Source organism: Gymnogyps californianus, chromosome 7 (genome assembly GCF_018139145.2).
Source record: "Gymnogyps californianus isolate 813 chromosome 7, ASM1813914v2, whole genome shotgun sequence".
Taxonomy (NCBI): Eukaryota; Metazoa; Chordata; class Aves; order Accipitriformes; family Cathartidae; genus Gymnogyps; species Gymnogyps californianus.
Window position 1 is genome coordinate 17,738,923 of NC_059477.1, and position 20,016 is coordinate 17,758,938.

At 36.6% G+C, this 20,016-nt stretch overlaps 1 protein-coding gene across 1 annotated transcript in view; it reads left to right on the forward strand.

Moving 5' to 3' along the window:
• The window catches only part of ZNF385B (zinc finger protein 385B), a 171,541-nt gene that overhangs the window by 130,713 nt on the left and 20,812 nt on the right, over positions 1–20,016 (forward strand). The window contains exons 4-5 of the mRNA XM_050900160.1: positions 1,472–1,582; positions 16,465–16,627. Of these exons, the coding sequence (XP_050756117.1) occupies positions 1,472–1,582; positions 16,465–16,627 (274 nt within the window). The remainder of the gene's footprint in view (positions 1–1,471; positions 1,583–16,464; positions 16,628–20,016) is intronic.

The following is a 20,016-nucleotide window of genomic DNA, read 5'->3' on the forward strand; positions in this document are numbered from 1 at the left end:
GAAAGTCTGGAAGTAGCTAATTTATTGTTATAATTCTTTAACTAATGAATCAGCAACTTTTCTCTTTTCCTTTCGTAAGTCAGCTTAGTATCAAATGTGTGATGTGTACCACCCAAGATTAAACAGCCAGGTTTGGTTTCTTCAAATAGTACTGTAAAGAAAAAAACCCATCACTGTGACTGCAAAGCAAGCTTCACAAAAATATAACTTTGTAACAGATTGAACTATTTTCTCCTGAGCTGATTTAAAAGCAAGGTTGGAAAATGAGCACTTATCTTTTCTTGTAGACTGCCATTTTTTGCCCTCTCCTCTTCAAAATCCATTCCTCATCTTAAATAAGGATGGAGGACCACACGTGCACAGATGCTTATAGGATAATCCAGGTTGAAAGGGACCTCAGAGGTCATCTGGTCCAACCTCGTGCTCAGAGCAGGATCAGCTGTGAGATCAGACCGGATATTCTGTTTTATTTGAATTAGAAAAATATGTTTGAATCTTTTTGAGTCAGGAAATTAATTTTGTATCCATGCCACATCAGGAAAAACGAAATATTATGCTTAATTGAGGCCTCGACACAGTAACAGTTAGAAACTCTGGGTCCTTAACATCCAGTGCCATTCCTCAGCTCCTGCAGTGTTAACAAGAGAGGTCTCTGTGATCTTCAGGATATTCTAAACTGGTGACCAACAGGAGTCCTGGTATTTAGCAAAGATGTAATCGCTTCCCAGTTCCTGAAAATGTTCAGTCCAATTTAGGATTAATATATTCAGTGCTTCACTTATCTCACATTTTTCACAGTGTTAAAATGTTTTCTGAAGTGTGGTAGCTTCAGTACCCTTTCCTGGTGCAAACACTCCCTGGGTGCTCCTCTGAACTTCAGCCTTCCCATGGGCTCTGTCACTCATCAGTTCTGCATGGAAAAGTTTGGGGATTGCGACCTTTTTTCCCAGCAAGTGGTGTTTCTAACGGAGCCTGCAAAGGACCTCCTCTCACAAAGAGGTCTTCAGGAGAGAATATTTTCCAAATAAGTGCTAATATCTATCGCTGAACAGAAAAACAAGGAGAGATAAGTGACAGTGATTTTGTTGGGGGGTAAAAGTGGTTTCTCGTAATGTGTCTGTTGGATCAGCAGGTGATAGGGGAAGGCTTTCAGGGGGCTCTTTGCAATTCAGACATGATAGTGGGGCCCTGCAGCATGGAGGATGTGCAGGGTTGGGGGAGGAACTATTTAGTAGCCTGGGGATGGCAGCAACAATGGACCTGCCTTTTCTTCATAAGCTCTGGCATGCTACCAATTCCCTAACCTGTGTTAAATCTAATTATTATGAGGGCTGAAATTTTATTTCCTACTGTTTATCTCAAAAAAGTAAAGAAAAGAAAAAGCTTCCAGCAGAAAGTGTAATTTTTTATTTTTCTTCTGTACTGTAAATTGCCCTGAAAAGTTGTAAATTAATTATTGTTTGTTCTCCAGATGGATCCTGTGCAAAAAGCAGTCATCAACCATACATTTGGAGTGTCCATTCCCCCAAAGAAGAAACAAGTCATTTCCTGTAATGTCTGCCAGCTTCGCTTTAACTCTGATGTGAGTATTGGCTATTTTCATTCCTTTTTTTTTCTTTTTTTTTTTGGTACATTAGGTGTAATTAATCTAAACCTCTTTTTCCCAATCATTCCAGTTCTGCCTGCATTCTGCTCAGCCTATATTTTGTCCACTCAGAGGTGGAAGTCCATAGAGGTACATTGCTCTTTGATTTTCTTGAATGGGTCTGGCACGATATCCAGTGCCACATCCATTGACGATATCCCATTTGACAGTCCAGTAACCTTCAAGAGGTACTGCAAAAAGAAATAGTTTAAAAAAAAAAAAAAAGAGGGGGAGCAGACAGAAAAGCTTCCCTGTGAGTTCTCCATGTCATACCTGCTCTTCTTCCAGAAGAAATATCTTTTTTCTGTTCCTACATTCTTGCTGATATTGTCTTCTGATTTCTTGATAAAGTCACTCTTCCAGTAACTTTCATTTGTAATAAATATGAACATTTACTTCTAGCTGTCTTTTTGAGTATGATAAAGTTCAAGGAAACTGTTTCCTGAGGTGTAATTAAAAAAGAAAAGCATTACAAAAGAGTACATTGACTGATATGTTTAAAAAATATATCCAATTAAAATTTTTCCTGAGTAGCTTGAAAATTAAAGAAATTCAGGAAAACTATGTCTAAGAAAATTATGACCTGCAGCACTTTAAAAATATGTATTTATTCTTGGAGTCTACTTACTAATGTCATTAAGCTAATAAAAAAACCCCAAAATTCTCCGATTTTTTGTTGATCTCAAGTGTAAGAACAAATCCTTAAGTGATGTGTTAATATTATATATTTTGCTGTTATAATTTCAGTCTAAGAAATAGTTTGCAGACACCTCCTCAAAGCCTTCGAGTACTTGGTGCTCCTAGGGATTCGCAATAAAGCACCCATACCTATTACTCTGATTTTCTCTGCCTCTACCATTCCACTTTGAAAAGCATCTTGTAAAGTGGTTTCCCAGTTTGGCTTTCTTGTCTAGGCTGGTAAGGATTTTGAAGCAGTGCTATCTTACCTTCAAATTGATTTCTAAATCTGTCATCTTTTGACAAGCTTATTAAACTTTCTTTGAAGTGGCAATATCTACTTAGTTAACTGATTTCAAAACTCGTTATTTAACATTTAGTTCACTTGTCTTTCCTCTTTAAGGTTAAGATTTAAGGTCAAAAAAATCTTTCTGCTTTGATACTTGGTCCAGATACCTACTTTTAGTGATTAAACCCAGGAACCAATAAAGCTTTTAAAAATTTCCCTGGGCTCCATGGATCTGAATCTTGCTTCTGAGCTGGACCTTACTTCATCACCAGGGAGGCAGCTCAGCCTGTTCCTGCTCTTCACTCTCCTCCTGAGGTCAAGGTCCCTCTGATGATGGGTCCTGTCCCTAGAGGAGTCGCTCACTTTGTCGGCACTGACATGCAGGTGGACAAACAGCATTTCAGGCAGACGAATTGAATCACAACTTAGTGGCTCAAAATAAAAAAAGAGCTGAAATATTATATAGTTTTGTACATGTGCCAACCACGCAATTTTTTCTATATAGACTTACTCACAAAGTAGAACAAAAAGTGCATATCGTATTCTGCTTGCAGTACTGGCATCACAAAACCATGGCAGATTATAGCCTTGTTTCTTCTTCTGGGGCGGATGTATTCATATGGTGTCGTGCTCCTTTCTTTCTAAATGTGATCAATATGCTCAGTTCTAGTTACTAGAAAATATCATCATCCTTTTGTAATGGATGGTTGTAAGAAAAGATGAAGCATCATGACTGTGCCACTGTTAGTGATAAAATGCAGTTCCTTACTTTCTACAGCAGTTTGCTTTACCGGGACATTCACAAACAACGTGGAAATTTGATTTTAGAATGCACTGAGATTCTGGTAGTGTTATTAATAGCAAAAAATACTTACATATAAATTTAAGTTTCACAAATATTTCATAACCACAAACAGGAATATTTGGAGAAGGAGTTTTGATAGTATAGCACTTCTATTTTAAAAGCTATCTAGCCTTTCATTGGATTATTCAGGTTCTCCTGGGAACCTTACATAAGATTTTAAATCTTTCCTCCAGGTTCAGTCTTTTGACCTTAAAAGTTATTTATCTGAGTGTGTTGCCTTTTTTTTTTCCTGAGTGAGATCTTATTTTATTCAGATATTATTCTCACCACCACCCCTGCCGTAATCTGCATTGTTATATTTTCACTGAGGTAATGCTAATGGCCTTTCAACTAAGCACTGCAGACTCTTTATAGTTCTTTCTTAGCTTGTTAAAAGCTCCTTCACAGAAATAAAAATCTGGACTCTTTGCTTGTATTTTTCTTTCTGGTCCCTTTATAATGTGAAATTATGCTTGGGGGTTGGAATGGTCTTTACAATCCATCCTGTGTTTGCGGATTGGGGAAAAGGGAGGCAGATATTTGTGAAACTTGTAACTGTTGAATCTTTCAGTGAATCAGTTCCACCATGTAACATTGCAAGAATGTATTGAGAGCCTTTTGGGTGGCATCACACTGTCATAACCTGCATTAAAACCTTGAGCATAGCACATTGCAGAATGAGATTTGTAGTACAGCCACTTCACACTTGCAGTTTCTTCTAGCTCTACAAGGCTGACATGCTTCTTGTAGTTGCTTTGTTCCTTTGAACTTTCTTTGACCTAAATTATGCAAGCAAATGAAATAAAAATGACAGAAGTAAACTATTAAGTAGTTTTCTTAATTTTGTTTTCCTAAATGAATTTCAGTTGCATGGTGTTTTGAAGATCCTGACCTGAGTTTAGCAGTGCTTTATCTATTGCATGAGTAACATACGGACCAGTGGATATTCATCTGTGAGAAAAAGAAAATTGCTTTCCTTGCCTGCAATCTTTTCCTCACACTGTGGATACCCACTGGTCTGGATCAATAGACCAAAAAATTCAGACTAGACAATTTATAGTCGTCAAACCTCCCACTAAATTAATACAAAATTGCAAAGGTTTCAGTTTTCTTCTGCTGGTGTGTCTGCAGGTTTAGCTTTGGTGAGGGTGTTCTGGCATCAGATTCAGAGGCAGGGATCTGCAGCTAGCTGCAGGAAGAGAAAGTCTGATATCAAGGGATGGAAGGAAATTTTAAAATAGGTTGTCTCCAATGTGGGAGTAAACATATCTAATGTTGAAGTGATGCCTTCTGTATTTTGAAAACTAAAAATCGCTAGGATGATGCTATTTTTCTTCTACCATATTATAATTTGAACAGAGTGTTTCCTAACTGAATTCTTCAGGATATCCCAGTATCCTGTACTTTTAAAACAATTTTTAAAAGTACAACATGAAGAAAACATTTGCGTGCAAACCAAATTTGGTCTAGTTTTAGCCTGATCTGTTTGTCCTCTCCAAAAAAGAAATGATGGGTTTTGACTCATGCTCATAGACATTTACCATCACACTCTAGCTGTCCTTTTCTAGAATTCATTAGCTGCAGTTTGGTCCATTTGGAAGTTGTGTTTTTCTGCTAATAAATTCTGGCACAAACAGTTTGAGCACCCCTTCCAAGCTCTGTCAACTCCAGGAGAAACTGTAGTACAGAAGAGATGATCCAAAGTCTTGAGAAACACAAAAATAAAATGCCATCTCTGTGAAGTAACACCAAACTAAAGTTGTTTTAATAGCCTGAACTTTGATGTCCTTGAATGGGAATTTTATCTGTAATAGTAGTATTGACCTGACAACAGTGATAACTGAGGTTGCTTCAACAATGTTTTTCACATAATCTAGTTAAGATGCTCTAGCCGGTACTTAGAGTGGGATTGGGTGCCTAAACCTAAGTGTCTTGTCGTTTGAGTAACTGAGGTATCTGGGACATCCATACCCGGCTGGTAGATCTGACAGAGGACCTGCGGTTGGAGGTCAGGCAGGACACCTGAGGACATCCCAAATTATATTGGATGCCTGTTTCTAGAACTGAATCCCCACTCATTAGGTTTGCCTTCTATATTCTTTTTCCTTTCTTTTCTTCTTTTTTTTTCTTGTTTTTGAAGGGGGGGAAAGCAGGGTTTAGTGAGGAGAAAAAGCATTAAAAGAAATAGGAGAAAGTTAATTGACCTCAAGATTATGATACCAGAAAACTGGAAAGTTAGTAGAGCTCTCAACAATTCAAAGGAAGTGAAATGGCAAAAAAAGTGAGGAGGGAACAGAGAAAGGGCTTTTTCCTAAACTAATTTTTAATGATGGTAGATACTAGGAGTCAACTGCTGTTGAATTAAGTAGGAAATCTCAATTTAGGAAGGATAGTGTTATGAGGATTGGTAGTTGATGAGATTGATTAGTCAGAATAGTCAATGAGATACTTCTTCCAGCCTGCTTAAACTTTGTTCTGTTATGCAGAGGAACATACTTTCTTTGGAAAACTGTTTAAAAAAAAAAAAAAGGCAACACCATCCATTAATAGTTACAGTTGGATTTGCTCCAGTATATTAGAATAAACACAGGTGTTTCCATCTTTGCATCAAAATATCTGTTAACACCATTTTATCATTTAATTTCTACATGATGATGAAACAGTATGTGTTCCAGTGCACCAATGACTAGTGTGTCAGTAAAGTTCAAGCTACAGTCTTGTGTTATAATCCAGCTCAGAAAAAATAAGAAATATCTCGGTTATGTTTACTACCACCAGAGACCATGCAGCAGAAGAGGAAGAATCCTCTTCACGGAACAGATTGTGATAGTGACTCATATTTTACGCTTGCTTAAAGGCCACCAGAGCAAGGGACATAACTGTGTTCCACCAAGAGGAAGCAAGACATGCTGAGAAAGATCTAGCTTAGCCTTTGAAAAAAAATATTTTTTTTCCTTTTAAGAATTCTGGGATTCCTTCCAAACCCATGGTATATCTATGAGGACTATAGATAAGCTTTGCTAAATAAGTTTTCATATTAATTACATAGGTCTGGCTTGTTGATATTAATTATTTATATTACAGACATTATAGCAGAAACAAAAAGCAGCTTGAGTGAGTTTGCTGAATCCTTGTGATACCCGTAAGAGGGTCCAGTAGCAACAGAGCAAGGGGAAAAATGGCTGGTTTTTATCCCACATAGATTCCTTCTCTGCCTACTCTTGGCTCGTTCTTTCTCATTCCTTCTGGCCACCAGATGAATCTGCAGCATCTCCTGCAGCTGCTGTGTGGCAATAAGTCCCTCCAGCAGCTGTGGAGCTTTGGCCAGACTGTCCCTGAGATGTCTATTATATTCTGTTATGGCATCTGACACTGTAGCTTGCAGCCATAAGAGGAAAGTGAGTTGCAGTTGCAAGGATGCCTGTTTGGCTGCTGCAGAATTGCTTTTTTCTCCATATCTATGAATCATCACCTTATGTTAAGTAACTTCTCTCTGCTCTTCTCCCTCCTTATTTGTATTGATAGTCCACAGAGTTTTTGGAGCTTGGGCACTATACAATAATGTCAGTGCTAATCCAGTCCCTTTCCTCAGCAGCTAGACCTCCTCTGTATTCCAAACTCACAAATATATTATGCCAGCAGTCCAGCCAGCATTCCACATGGGTTTTTTGTTCGTTTTTTTTGTTTGGTGGTGTTTTTTTTGAAAACAGAGTTTGTCATCTGTTGATCATGTCCAAAAGAAGTATCTGCTTCCCTCTCTGCACTTTCTGTTCATTGTAGAAAGGTCTTTGGCTGTGATACGTCCTGGTAGGTACTATCTTGTTGATAGGATATCATTTGATTGAAATAAACTTGTGTTTGCACAGTGTGTTGCTCTGTGAGTAGTAACTGTAAGGCAGTACTGCTTTTTGGTGTCACCTGCGAAGACTCGGAAATCAAGAAAAACCACCTTGAAGGCATATCAGAAAAAGCAGGTGTAACAGTTGGGCATTAAGAGATGCTGAAGGTCATCTGTCCTGGTTTTGGCTGGGATAGAGTTAATTTTCTTCCTAGTAGCTGGTACAGTGCTGTGGTTTGGATTTAGTGTGAGAATAATGTTGATAACACTCTGATGTTTTAGTTGTTGCTAAGTAGCGCTTATCCGAAGTTAAGGATTTTTCTGTTCCCCATGCTCTGCCAGCAAGCAGGTGTGCAAGAAGCTGGGAGGGAGCATAGTTGGGGCAGCTGACCCGAACTAGCCAAAGGGATAGTCCGTACCACAGAACGTCATGCCCAGTATATAAACTGAGGGGAGTTGGCCAGGAGGGGCGGATCGCTGCTGGGGCATCAGTCAGTGGGTGGTGAGCAATTGCATTGTGCATCACTTGTCTTCTCCTGGGTCTAATTTCTCTCTTTTTGTTATATTCCTTTTCATTACAATTATTATTATTGTTGTTATTATATTTGTATTATTACTGGATTTTTTTAATATTTTAGTTATTCTACTGTTCTTATCTCAGCCCACAAGTTTTACATTTTTTCCCCGATTCTCCTCCCCATCTCACTGGGAGGAGTGAGCAAGCGGCTGCGTGGTGCTTAGTTGCTGGCTGGGGTTAAACCACAACATCATCTTATGTTGAATGCATTTATAGTTAATAAAAATGATGTAGTGATAGTGATCATCTTTTTAAAAAGCCAGAAGGCAAATTTTTGAAGTTCAGGCAAGTATTACCAAATGTTAACTTGGCAAATTTGAATGAATCACTCATGCTGTCAAAAAGATAACACACAAAATAATCAATAGCATCAAATAAAAATCTACAGAACTGCCGTTGTCTCTTGTCAAATGTTTTACATTTTCCCTATAAATAAGATTATTTATATTGATTCTTTGGATATGGAGGGTAGTGAAGCGGATAGGAGGTAATTAAAAGCATAAATCTCAGGAACTTGTGAAGGTAATTTTCTGTTTTGTAGACAGAACTGACAAAATGATGAAAGTTGTTAGCTCCAACATGACAGAAATATTGCACGATTATAGGGTACAGGGTTATAATGTGCTGAAAGTTCTGTTCAAATAACAGCTATTTAACAGAGCTTTTAACTAAGTTTGGTTAGATATTCAAAATATGAGTTGACTTCTTATGACATGGCTGATCTTCACAGCTCTGATTTTTCTATGTCGTTTTCAATAGTAATCTACCTTAGTATTTGGAGCAATTAGGTTTTAGAAATCTGTTGAGAACAGAATTGAAAAAATAATGCATGGCTTTGGTATAAGAAATGTATGAATACTTCAGTTTTGCAGATTTCTTCAATTATATCTATTATTAATATCAAATGTGATAAAACTAAATTTTTCAGCACCACTTCCTAATTTGTCACTTCATGTAATTGTTATTAAAGTTATGATTCTAGTCTAAATTCTTCTTAATTTAATACTCCTCACATAAATATGCATACCCTTACAATATGGTTCTAACAGGTAAACTATGTGATCAAACATTTGGTAGTCCTCTTACTATTTTAAGAAAGGGAGCTGTATAGTTTAAGACCTGCTGTGAATTAAAATGACAATATGTTATGGATATAAATACCTCTGTGCTCCTCCAATCTTGCACAGTTAGATGCCTTCTCTAATAGGACCACTGCCGTTGCAGCCATGTCAGGAGAGCTCTCATAGGGATGCTGCACACGCTTCGTTAAACCACTTGTCCTTACTGCCTAATGTAATGCAATTATGGTTAGCCTAGCTACTTCCACACTAAGAGCTTTACCTGCAAAAACAATCAATTTTTTTGTACTTGAGACTATGTAGTTATGATGGAATTCTGTAGTTATCAGGAATTCTGGAAGTCATGGCCTTGCTTAGATCCATGCTTTTACAAGAATACTATTACTTATCTTCCAGTGCTACTTAGGCCTTATTTATATCTTTCAGACACAAATTCCATTGATTTCAAAATAAGCTTGGGTAATTCAAGCTATTGAATGTCATGGTTTAACCCCAGCCAGCAGCTAAGCACCACGCAGCCGCTTCCCCCTCCCCCCTCCCAGTGGGGTGGGGAGGAGGAGGAAAAAGAAGTAAAACTTGTGGGTTGAGATAAGAACAGTTTAATAACTGAAGTAAAATAAAATACACTACTAACTAATAATAATAATATAATAATAATAATTGTAATGAAAAGGAACATAACAAAAAAAAGAAATAACACCCAAGAAAAGACAAGTGATGCACAATGCAGTTGTTCACCACCCGCTGACCGATGCCCCAGCAGCGATCCGCCCCTCCTGGCCAACTCCCCCCTGTTTATATACTAAGCATGACGTTCTGTGGTATGGAATATCCCTTTGGCTAGTTCAGGTCAGCTGCCCTGGCTGTGCTCCCTCCCAGCTTCTTGCACACCTGCTTGCTGGCAGAGCATGGGAGACTGAAAAATCCTTAACTTCGGATAAGCGCTACTTAACAACAACTAAAATATCAGTGTGTTATCAACATTATTCTCACACTAAATCCAAACCACAGCACTGTACCAGCTACTAGGAAGAAAATTAACTCTGTCCCACCCGAAACCAGGACAATAATTTAGGATGAAGACCTGAATATTATGAGGATATTGTAAGTGTTCTGAAATAATTATAAAATAAGGAAATTCTGTAGTAAAGATATGCCCCCTGAAATTGGAATCAGCTTGATGTATAAAAGTGGGCAGGTACACAGGTGTTGAGAGGTGGTCCTTCTACAGTGTATGTTATGACTATATTTAGGACATGTTAGATTTTTTTTTTTTTAGCTTAAAATTATGTAAAACTTTTTATGGTATGCAGGAAGAATTTATCTTTGTAGATACTCCAGAGCAGAATAGAAGTTTTCAGGTTTATTACATATCTGTTAAGTTTTCCAGTTGTAAATTGTCTATGTGGTTGAACTGTTATTGGCAGAAGCTTTTGTGATATTTTCAACAAAATATTTTTCATTGGAGATTACCATTGTATTGACACCAAATGAATACAGCATTTGAGATAAAATTGCTGTTGAGGAGACTTCCCGTCCAGGGCAGAATTCCTGCTTTATAAAGATGCAGTAGTGAGGGAGAAGAAATAGGAGCTATGAGCCACCATGTTCAGTTCCATTTAGTTATGGCACTCCCCTGGTATTGCAGAGCTTAAGGCATGAACCCAGACTTCCCACGTGGATACTTCAGAGTCTCCCTTTATTTCTGTATTTCTCCTTCCTAATGTTATGCTGCTTTACATATATTTCATTTTATATGTTAATTGTCAGACCGGATAATGTGGTAGCAGATTGAAGCATTCAGCTTAAGTGTTGGCAGTCCAAAGGTCTTATTTCCATCAAGACCTATTGAAGGGCTACTTCAGCTGATCCTGAAGAAACCTGAAAAAAATCTTAATCTCTCTCACACACACACACACACACACACACTGAACCATTAGATTTAGTCAAACCTTGCATCAGGTTGTTATTGAAGGGATCTCATAGGTTAATATTTCATCTCTTTATGTAGTAATAAATTCAGTTAATTAATCATTCACACACCAAATAGATTCTAAAACTCAGTCATTTGTGAACTGTCAAAATGAATAGCGCTGATTTCAAATATACTGTCAGTCATTGCTCCTGACAGGGATAATTTTCTGTAATCTTTTGTACTGCAGTCTTACCTGAATTTCAAAGTTTTCTTAAAGGTAATACCACTATCAATGAATCTGTATGATCTTTATGTTTCCTGGTTATCTGTATCTTTCTATATATACATATCTATACATATACATATTTAAGTTTATGCAAAGTAAAGCTACTGAGGTTATTTTAAGCACTATAATATGCTAATGATATTCACATTTATTTTAGAAAGCATGTTTACATGTAGAAGATGAAGATTTGCATTGTTGATGTTTTATTAGATGCAATCTAGTATATAAGGCTAACGTATTGTATGTAGTCTCACAATTTAACATCCTGATGCTTAGATTTCAAATTTAATAGTTTGGAGTTGAAAGTAGCAATTAACTTTAGATTTTAAATAAAATGTAACATTTGGATCATTTGTGTGTCTCAATGAAATATATTTTTAAGAGAGGAAAAACTTGTCCTTTCTTACAACCAAGTCATTAATCCTTATATCATAGAAGGCTTTCTTAAAAGAAAAAAAATCATAAGGTTTAATTGGTTGGGGATTTTTAATTACCACTTGAAGACTGTGAATGGAACTAAAAATCTAGATTGCTTAAAGAGAGGACGGGCATCCTCCCCCCACTTTAAGGTGTAGAAATTTAAAAAACGATGGGAGAAAATTGCATATTTATTTGTCTGTCAATGATATTCTTAATTATTTGCAACTGAATTCAAAATACAGCTTTTCACTAAGCCATGATCTTCTAAAGATTTAGACATATGTTTAGTGTCTTAAAATATGCATCCTGTTGATCAAAAGGTAATGCCAGGCAAATGCATAAGCACTTTTGTGGGATTTGGCCTGTTAGTACAAAGGTGTTTTTTTGCATTCTGGTATGTAATGTCACATTTATTGCAGCTTAAAGCTTTTCCTGTTCATTAAATCTTACTAGCCAGGACTTGATGACTTTCTATACTTTCTAATAAGTAGGGGGATTCCATTTTAAAATGTTGCAATGTGTATATATCAAGCTAGTAAGCCACAGTCAGTTTTAGAACCAAGTGGAAATTAGATTTTCCTTTTATGTAGGGAGTTCTTTCATATGAAATATTTTCTTATTCCACTTTTTCAAAAAGTGTCCTCCTTAACCTCATAAGCATTTCATTTAAAAATTATAATAATAGCAGTTCAATGGTGACATTTAATTTTGATTATATAAGCAATAAATTTAACTTAATCTTTTTGAAATAAAAAATTAAATATTCCAATAATATTGAATTGTGGCATAGATAAATTATTTTACTATAGAATTGATTCATCCCTACAGTAAATGCAGCCCTATACACTGGAAAAAATTATTATGCAATTAAAAAGCATCACAGTACATGAGTACAGAGAAATTCATTAAGGTTATATACCTTTATTTTGGCTTTTCCTAACTTCTTTTATTTTCTCAAATATTGTTTTGATGATACAGAATTTGCATGAATTAGTTGTACTTAGTTTAGTTAATGTTAATGATGATCAAAAAGTACATTCAGTATCCATTTAAAATATTGCATCCCTAAGATATTTACTCTTAATTTCATTTTATATTTTGTTGGGGTTTTATATTAAAACTGGTAAATTATCTTTCTTTTATACATGTGACTTTTAAACGTTTTATGTACAGAACTTCCTTTGGATTATCAGAGCAAATGAAAGTAAATGTTTGGCTTCTTGTCTTAACTAAAAATGAAATTTTTTATGTCATGACTTATTTCAAAGATATGTTTAGTATTTCAATGATGTATGTTACAAAGCTTGTAACCTGTACTGTATTGCTGTATTTGTGTCAGAAACAAGTTTTAAATGGGACTTGGAGCAAATATGTTTGCCTTTAATGTGACTTGTGCAAATTTTCTATAAAACTAGAGTTAGTAATGATCAGGACATTAATAATCAGAATAATTGGTACCACTAATAATCAGAACTTGCACTCCAATTTCAGATTCCCACAGCTGTCCTTTTTTCTTTCGTTTACTATGACTCCAGAAAACTCCAATGGTTTTTGTACCATGGTTACACAGAACACAGTTCTGTGTTGATATTGCGTTTCAGTTACCAAAAGGCAGCTGAATCAAATGATTTATCCCACAGTGGATAATAAGCAAACTCTGAACTTCAGGTGTATCTGAAAGGGTTAGAAAATAGTGCTTATGTGGCTAGGAAGCGTTGCTTCAGTACCTCAAGGAACGGTCCTCTGACTTCATGTTTGAAGAGAGTATCTGTGTTTCTACTCACAGAACAGAGATGAATTGAAAGAGCCTAAAACACAAAGGTTGAACAAAATCCAGCCACTGGAAGTTGAAACTAGACAAATTCAGTGTAGAAATAAATGGTATGTACTTAACTGACAAAGTGAAGCACTGAAACAATTTACCAAAGGTAGATTTACCATCCCTAGCTACTTTAAAATCAAAGCTGGACAATTTTTTTCCCCAAAGGAATATGGACTAGTTCAAACAGTTTTGGAAAAGGCTGGTGTTTTCAGAAGCCCTGCTTAGGTGGTCATAGCAATACCTTTTGGCCTTATAATGTACAACTATGAATTTGATAATAAAAAGATTATAATAATTAAAAAATTTAAATCAAAAGTGAGTCCATTCACCACGTTTCCATGAGGCTTTGCTTGTGTTTATGGAAATTGTAATTTTCATTCTGCCTGCGCTTGTTTGTTCTCAACAGGTCTCATGTACACTATATGGGGATTGAATGAAGGGAATCAAAGACTGTAGTAGGTTATTACTGATATTGCAGGCATTATTATTGCAAATATCAGCAGAAAGGCTTATTATCAAGGAATTGACTTACTAAGTCTTTCTCTTGAGTGCACTTATGTCTCTTACAGGCAGCATATGATCCTATCAACAGCATATATATGTGCAGAGCATAGAGTTTAAATATTTAAAGGGACATCATCAACTTGAGAATGCTTGAGTGGAAAATCTTATACTTGCTATTATTTAAAGTTAAAAGTATTGGAATGGAAAGGGTATATATACACCTCAATTTTTAGCTTCACTTTTTGTACACTGTATCGTGTGAATAGTTTATTTTTGTTGGTGGCAAACACTCCTAGTGCATCGTGTAGCAACAGCAAAGCTTAAGAGAAATGGACAAAACCCAGCAAGGGTGGAGAGAGACAGGGTGAGACTCCTGTGCCTGCGTAAGGCCCATCAACATAACAGGGTGCAAACAGATTTGTGCTCCTCTACCCACATTCAGAAATGAAGAGGTCCAACCCAGAAGTTGACAAGTGTCCCTTTAAGTAGTGCACATAGTAGTAGTGGTATAGCTGTTTAGTTGTTCCTTTATAATCCTTAAATTGTGTTTGTACACGTGTTAATATTTCAAAGGTTTTAAAATCAAGAAATAGTTTAATAGCAATTGATGAGTAGACTCTACTGTTTTTATAATAGTTTTTTAAAAAAACTCAATTTCAAAGGAATTCAAAGTAAAACTTATCTAGCAGCCTTTCTTACTGAATGCTTGCTTATTGAAATCTCCTAATAAAGAAAAGACTCAGCCACAACATGTCACATACACTATCCTTTCGAGGTGGAAAACACTGTGTTACGCAGGGTGTATAATCACTTAAGAAGCTTCGGCGCTACAAACTTCACTCCTCTATTTTAGTGGCAGTTCTCCATCAGTTTTAACGGTGCATATAATTTTTGTGAGGACTCCAACACACTGTCTATTCTCTTGTCTGGTCCAGCTGTTTCTACTCTTCATTTACACTCTACCGTATGATAAAATTGTTATTACATGCTGTCCCAAGGTGACTGTATCGTAATGCCTCTTTCTGCTGATATTAAAAGGATTTTCCTCATTATGGCAGCACTCTTTATGGAATTCAAACGTCTTGGATGTTATAGTTGCTTTTTATAAAAAGCATGTGACTTGTTTCATGGCTTGCTTCATTTAACACAGTGAACTAAATAAAATAGTCCTAATCAATTGAAGAGAGAGAATGTGTTTTTGCATGAACATAGTAGAAGTTTACTTGCACTGATGTTTTTATATGCCAGGTGCCAAGGTGTGGTCATCTGGTTACATGAAGCATGCTTTCTCTGAGTGTTTCACTTGGAAATAAACTACAATATTAACTTTTTAGTTAATATGTAACCTTCAATAGAGGCGCCTAGTAGTATGTCTGAAATAATTTTTTAAAGTTATGTTTGGAAATACTAATAATGCAAAGCTATTGCTGACTAGTACAATGTTATGAAAATACACTGTGTTTGTATAAAATTATGTTTCTTACCCATTTTTGGTAAATTAATTTCTTAAGAAGTTAAGAAAAACATTTAAATTCATTAGCTGAAATTTCCACGCTTTGGAGTGTGTATTAAGCATGTAGTTCCTTAGTTTTGCACCCAACAAAGTGGCCTGATTTGTCAAGGCAGCTGGTTATGTAGAGTCAGGAACAATAATGGGGACTCACTGAAAAAACAGACATTTATTTATGTGTCTAGCTTTAGCTGTGCAACTTCAAAAACACTGACCTAGTTTCTGAAGATAGTTTTAAGACAAAGGTCAAGTAAATATTACATCTCAGTATATTTCTACTGTTCTGTTTGGGCAGACCAAGAAGAGTACGTTATATATAAAGCACTTTAGCCAAAAAAAAAAAAAAAAAAAGGGAAGATAATAAATATAAGCTCCTCTCCTTCCTGTCCTTCAGGTTCTTATTTTCTTAGTCTTTGGAAAAAATTGTTAAAAGGCAATTTATAAAACAAGACTGATAAGTATTTAGTTTTCTGTGTTTTACTTGGGTCTGCTGAAGTTTATAGATAATGGTGTTTCTTCATTTTAACCCTTCTTGCTTGATCTAATAGTGAAGTCATAATGTCATTAATGCCTGTTTCAGTTGCTGTTAGTGTAATGATGTGTAATGATACTTTGACTTTTGTACTAGATCAAACAGAAGGAAAAATGGATCATTTAATCATGTTACAGCATGCTTCTAACTACAAGCAATAAAGACTAGGGAACAGTACATGAAAATTGTGTAGCATCTTTCTCAATTGGATGTGTTTACATTTGTGTAGTGCTTTAAATCTTTAAGCACCATGGAAGCAAAGAATTACATTAGGAGTGATAGAGCTTTATGTAATCTCGAAGCCTCTTTTTCCGAGTTACTGAAAACATGTACCATTCATTAAAATCCTTTCGTTTGAATATATAAGAACGTATATCTAGGAAAACTGTTACTGTAAAGCTACTAAAATTTTCTAGGTGGAATAATATGGTGCCTACTATTGAAAGTGTCACTTTTCTGCTTTGTCATCCATTATGTTGTATACAAGTACAGAAAAAAGTGAGCCTGATTTGTTCTCCTTTGTAGAGCCAGGCCGAGGCCCACTACAAAGGAAGTAAACATGCCAAGAAGGTCAAAGCACTAGAGGCAACGAAAAATAAACCCAAAGTTGGTTCTTCCAAGGACAGCGCAAAGGCTAACACAAGCTGCTCCACCACGCCAGTCACAGCCAACATCTCTGACAAATCAGGTCAATGAAAACTTTTTGTTCTATGCATTCTTTATTTTCTCCTTTTTTGGTGTTTGTACAAGAGAATCTGGTTGCATGACAGTGATCCATGACTTGTGTTTTCTAAACTATTTACTATGCTTTCTTGTACAGAATTGATTGGTTTTGGTATTATCAAAGTGCTTTTTCACGTCTGTCAAACATCTGGTGTCCCTGAGTGCTAAAGTCTATTTTTTTTTTAAACCTGTGAAATTTACTCTTAAAAAGTATGGATGTTGTTCCTACAACAGTAGTAATGGATGGATGTGGGTGGAGGGGCAAGTCTGAGATGTATGTATTTAGCTGAAGCACAAGAAACCTTTGTAAGAAATTTTTCCTTTCTGAATAGGATGATATTGCTCAAACAGGAAAACACACCTACAGAAATGTAGTGAAGCCTCATGGCATGGATATTTCCTGACTTCCGCAGCTCATTAGTACTTCAACATCACTTTTGGGTTTTTTTTCTTTTTTTTTTCCCCCCATATTAGTAATCTGAGGAAGATCAGTAACACTGATTGCAGTGGAGTTGCTTGAGTGTCTTTCTGCTCTGTCAGTGTTGTGTTACTGAATAAAACAGGAGAATTTCCTGAACTCGCTGGCAGTCTGAAATACTGTACTTGTTATCCAGGAGAAAGCACCTACTGTGGGTTGCCCAACTATTGGTCTAATAGACTGCTTCTGATAAATTTGCTTCTGTCGTGATAGCCATTTATTATCCTCTTGACCGGAGCTGAGCTTGACTCAGATGCCATAAGGTGAATGACACAGACAGTTTTCTGACACACACACCAAAAAGAAAAAAATCCATATCAGTGGCTGTTTGTCATCCTGCTCTCTTCACAGCAGCACCAGAACTGTCTTTGTCTGGGTCCTTAGCAATGATAATGGGTCCCAAATTTTGTGTTGATTCACCTAGCAAATCACATTTTATGTTTGAGAGAGAGAACATGAATCCAAGTAGCATCTTCAGGTAAACAAGTCATGTTACTATAAAAAGTAGCAAACTACCATTGATCTAAGAAAGATGTGGAGTATTGAATGGAAAGAGATTTAAAATATTTGATAAATATTTTACTCTCTGAAATATCAAAAATAGCTTTCATTAAAATAGCTTACTGCTTCGGGTGTACACTGTAAGAACTCAGACAACTACTGAAGTAAGATATCAGTTAAAACTTTAGAGGATTTAGCATGGTAATAATGCATTCTGTGATTATGTAATTGTATGATGCCCTCCCCCACCTATGCCAAAGGCTGAGGGCCAAATAACAAAAGTTTCAGCATCTTTCACAAACTCCGTGATCTCTTCCATAAGTCTGGATCTGTCTCGTGTTTCCTTTGCCAGACTATGAGATCTGTCCCTGACTTAATTTTCTTCTTCTCTGTGCAATGTACCTAAAATCATTCACACCTCTACATTCAGTTTTTGATAAAATAATCTAACCAATGACAAGGGAAACCTGCTCTTGATATTTTTATATTGCCCTGTTTTGACAGTGTGGTGTTTTATGCTGTTAATTACTCCTCACAAATTAGATTACCATCTGCGTCTGTTGGATTATACCACTGCAAGTGTTTCTACATTAAAAATAAATCACAGTGGTGATTTAGTTAAACACTTTCTTCCTGTTAGGAGAACAGTGGGATTCTCTGTGGAGGGGAGGCTCCTCAGAGCCTGTTACTGCTCTACAGGAGATTGCGGATGGGATATTTGAGAGGACAAAAACCTGAACCTCAAGTGGCAAATTCTCCATATACACAGGGAATGCTAGTTGCAGAGGTGGGGAACGGCTTGGAGATTGGGGTTTTTATCAGGCTATGGACTTGAAACCAAACCATAACTTTGTTCAGCTACGCTTTCCCTTACGGAGGCTATTGTTCATCTGTTCTTTAACATACGTTTAGCTCTTTGACATAGTGTTTATTGCAGCTAGAGCAATCACTATGTTGCTTCTGGGAATCAGTGGTGGGAGTTTTTTTGCCTTGGAGAAAATTAACTGATACCATTTTTTCTGAATATTTTAACACAGCTTTCAGTCTCTGAGAAATGGATTATTGCTATCTATTAACTGTATAGGTATATTTTAGTTTTCCTTAGAAGATTTCTAATACTAAGAGTTTCAGTTCATGTGTGTGTTTGTGGTCTTGTTTTTTTATCCTGATTTCCAGAGGAAATAAGACTTACGGTCACATCATCTATCCTTATCTCTGTTATTCTCTGGCCCTGTCTTCACAACTTTGCCTGTATTGCCTAGTGACAAAAAAATTCATGAGATGAAGAGGTTTTAGTGAAGCCCCTATAAATCTGATGAAAATTGGCACCTGGGTAGAAGAGAAGCCTTAACTTATGGTCCATCCTGAGAGATGCTGCTGTGTGAGCTCTGTTTTGCTTGGCCTGCTGACTGGCCAGGCACTATGTTTGCCTTCAGGACGGGGAATTTGAGAGTATGTATGTGTGGTGTAGGTCTGAAAAAATTGCCTTAGAAGGACACAAGGTAGGGGCTAAATGGAATCATGGAAGGGAATTAAATTCCACTGCTTGTGGAGCTGTTGTTTAACCATTGTACTTTGGAGAATTGCTAAGTTCCTGAGAAACGTTCATCAAGAAATAAGTCATTCCTGGTCTCCTTTTCTTGAGTATGGAAGAGGAGAATGAGAAGCTAAACAGAGAAGACGGTTTTAAGTTCTTGTGTTCCTTTGTTATCCACTGTACTTCCACTGGTATTAATTAGTGCAGCATGGGTAGGGAGTATTATAGTAAACTGATAAACTGAATTTACTATTCTCTTATGTAGGTCTGCTAATAAAAGGACACAACAGGCACAACTAGCAGCCTTTTTGATGTGCTGTCATTTTGAGTGACGTAATGATGAATGATCTGGAGCTCTCCAGACTGAACAGTTGCTATATATTGAACTAAAATGTCAAATAAGTTTGCTACAGAGCCATGTCTTCTGTGGGTCAGACATAGCATGAGATCCAAAACACTTATTTGTCAGAAGTCACTATTGTAGCAGTAACAGGAAAAGTAATTTCACTGTTAGCTCAGCTTCTGTCATGAATCTATCAAAGGCAAAACCCAAATTCATCCAGTCCTTATTTTTCAAAACTTATGATGCAGTGGTCTCTCTACAGCTGTTCCTTTCGACTTGAGAAGTGTGGCTGCTGGTAGAGCTACAAAAGTTAAATTAATCTTTAAGGTCTTTTGGGAGTTTCCAGAAGAATGTGGGCTCCTGCAGACAAAAGTGGCTTCAGCCAAATGGAAAGGGGTGACTCTGGAACTCGGTCTGAGCGTGACGATGCCAAAGTTGTGAGAGAGTGGTCTTCCCTGCTGACGTTAATCATACATTATGACTCAGAAATGACTT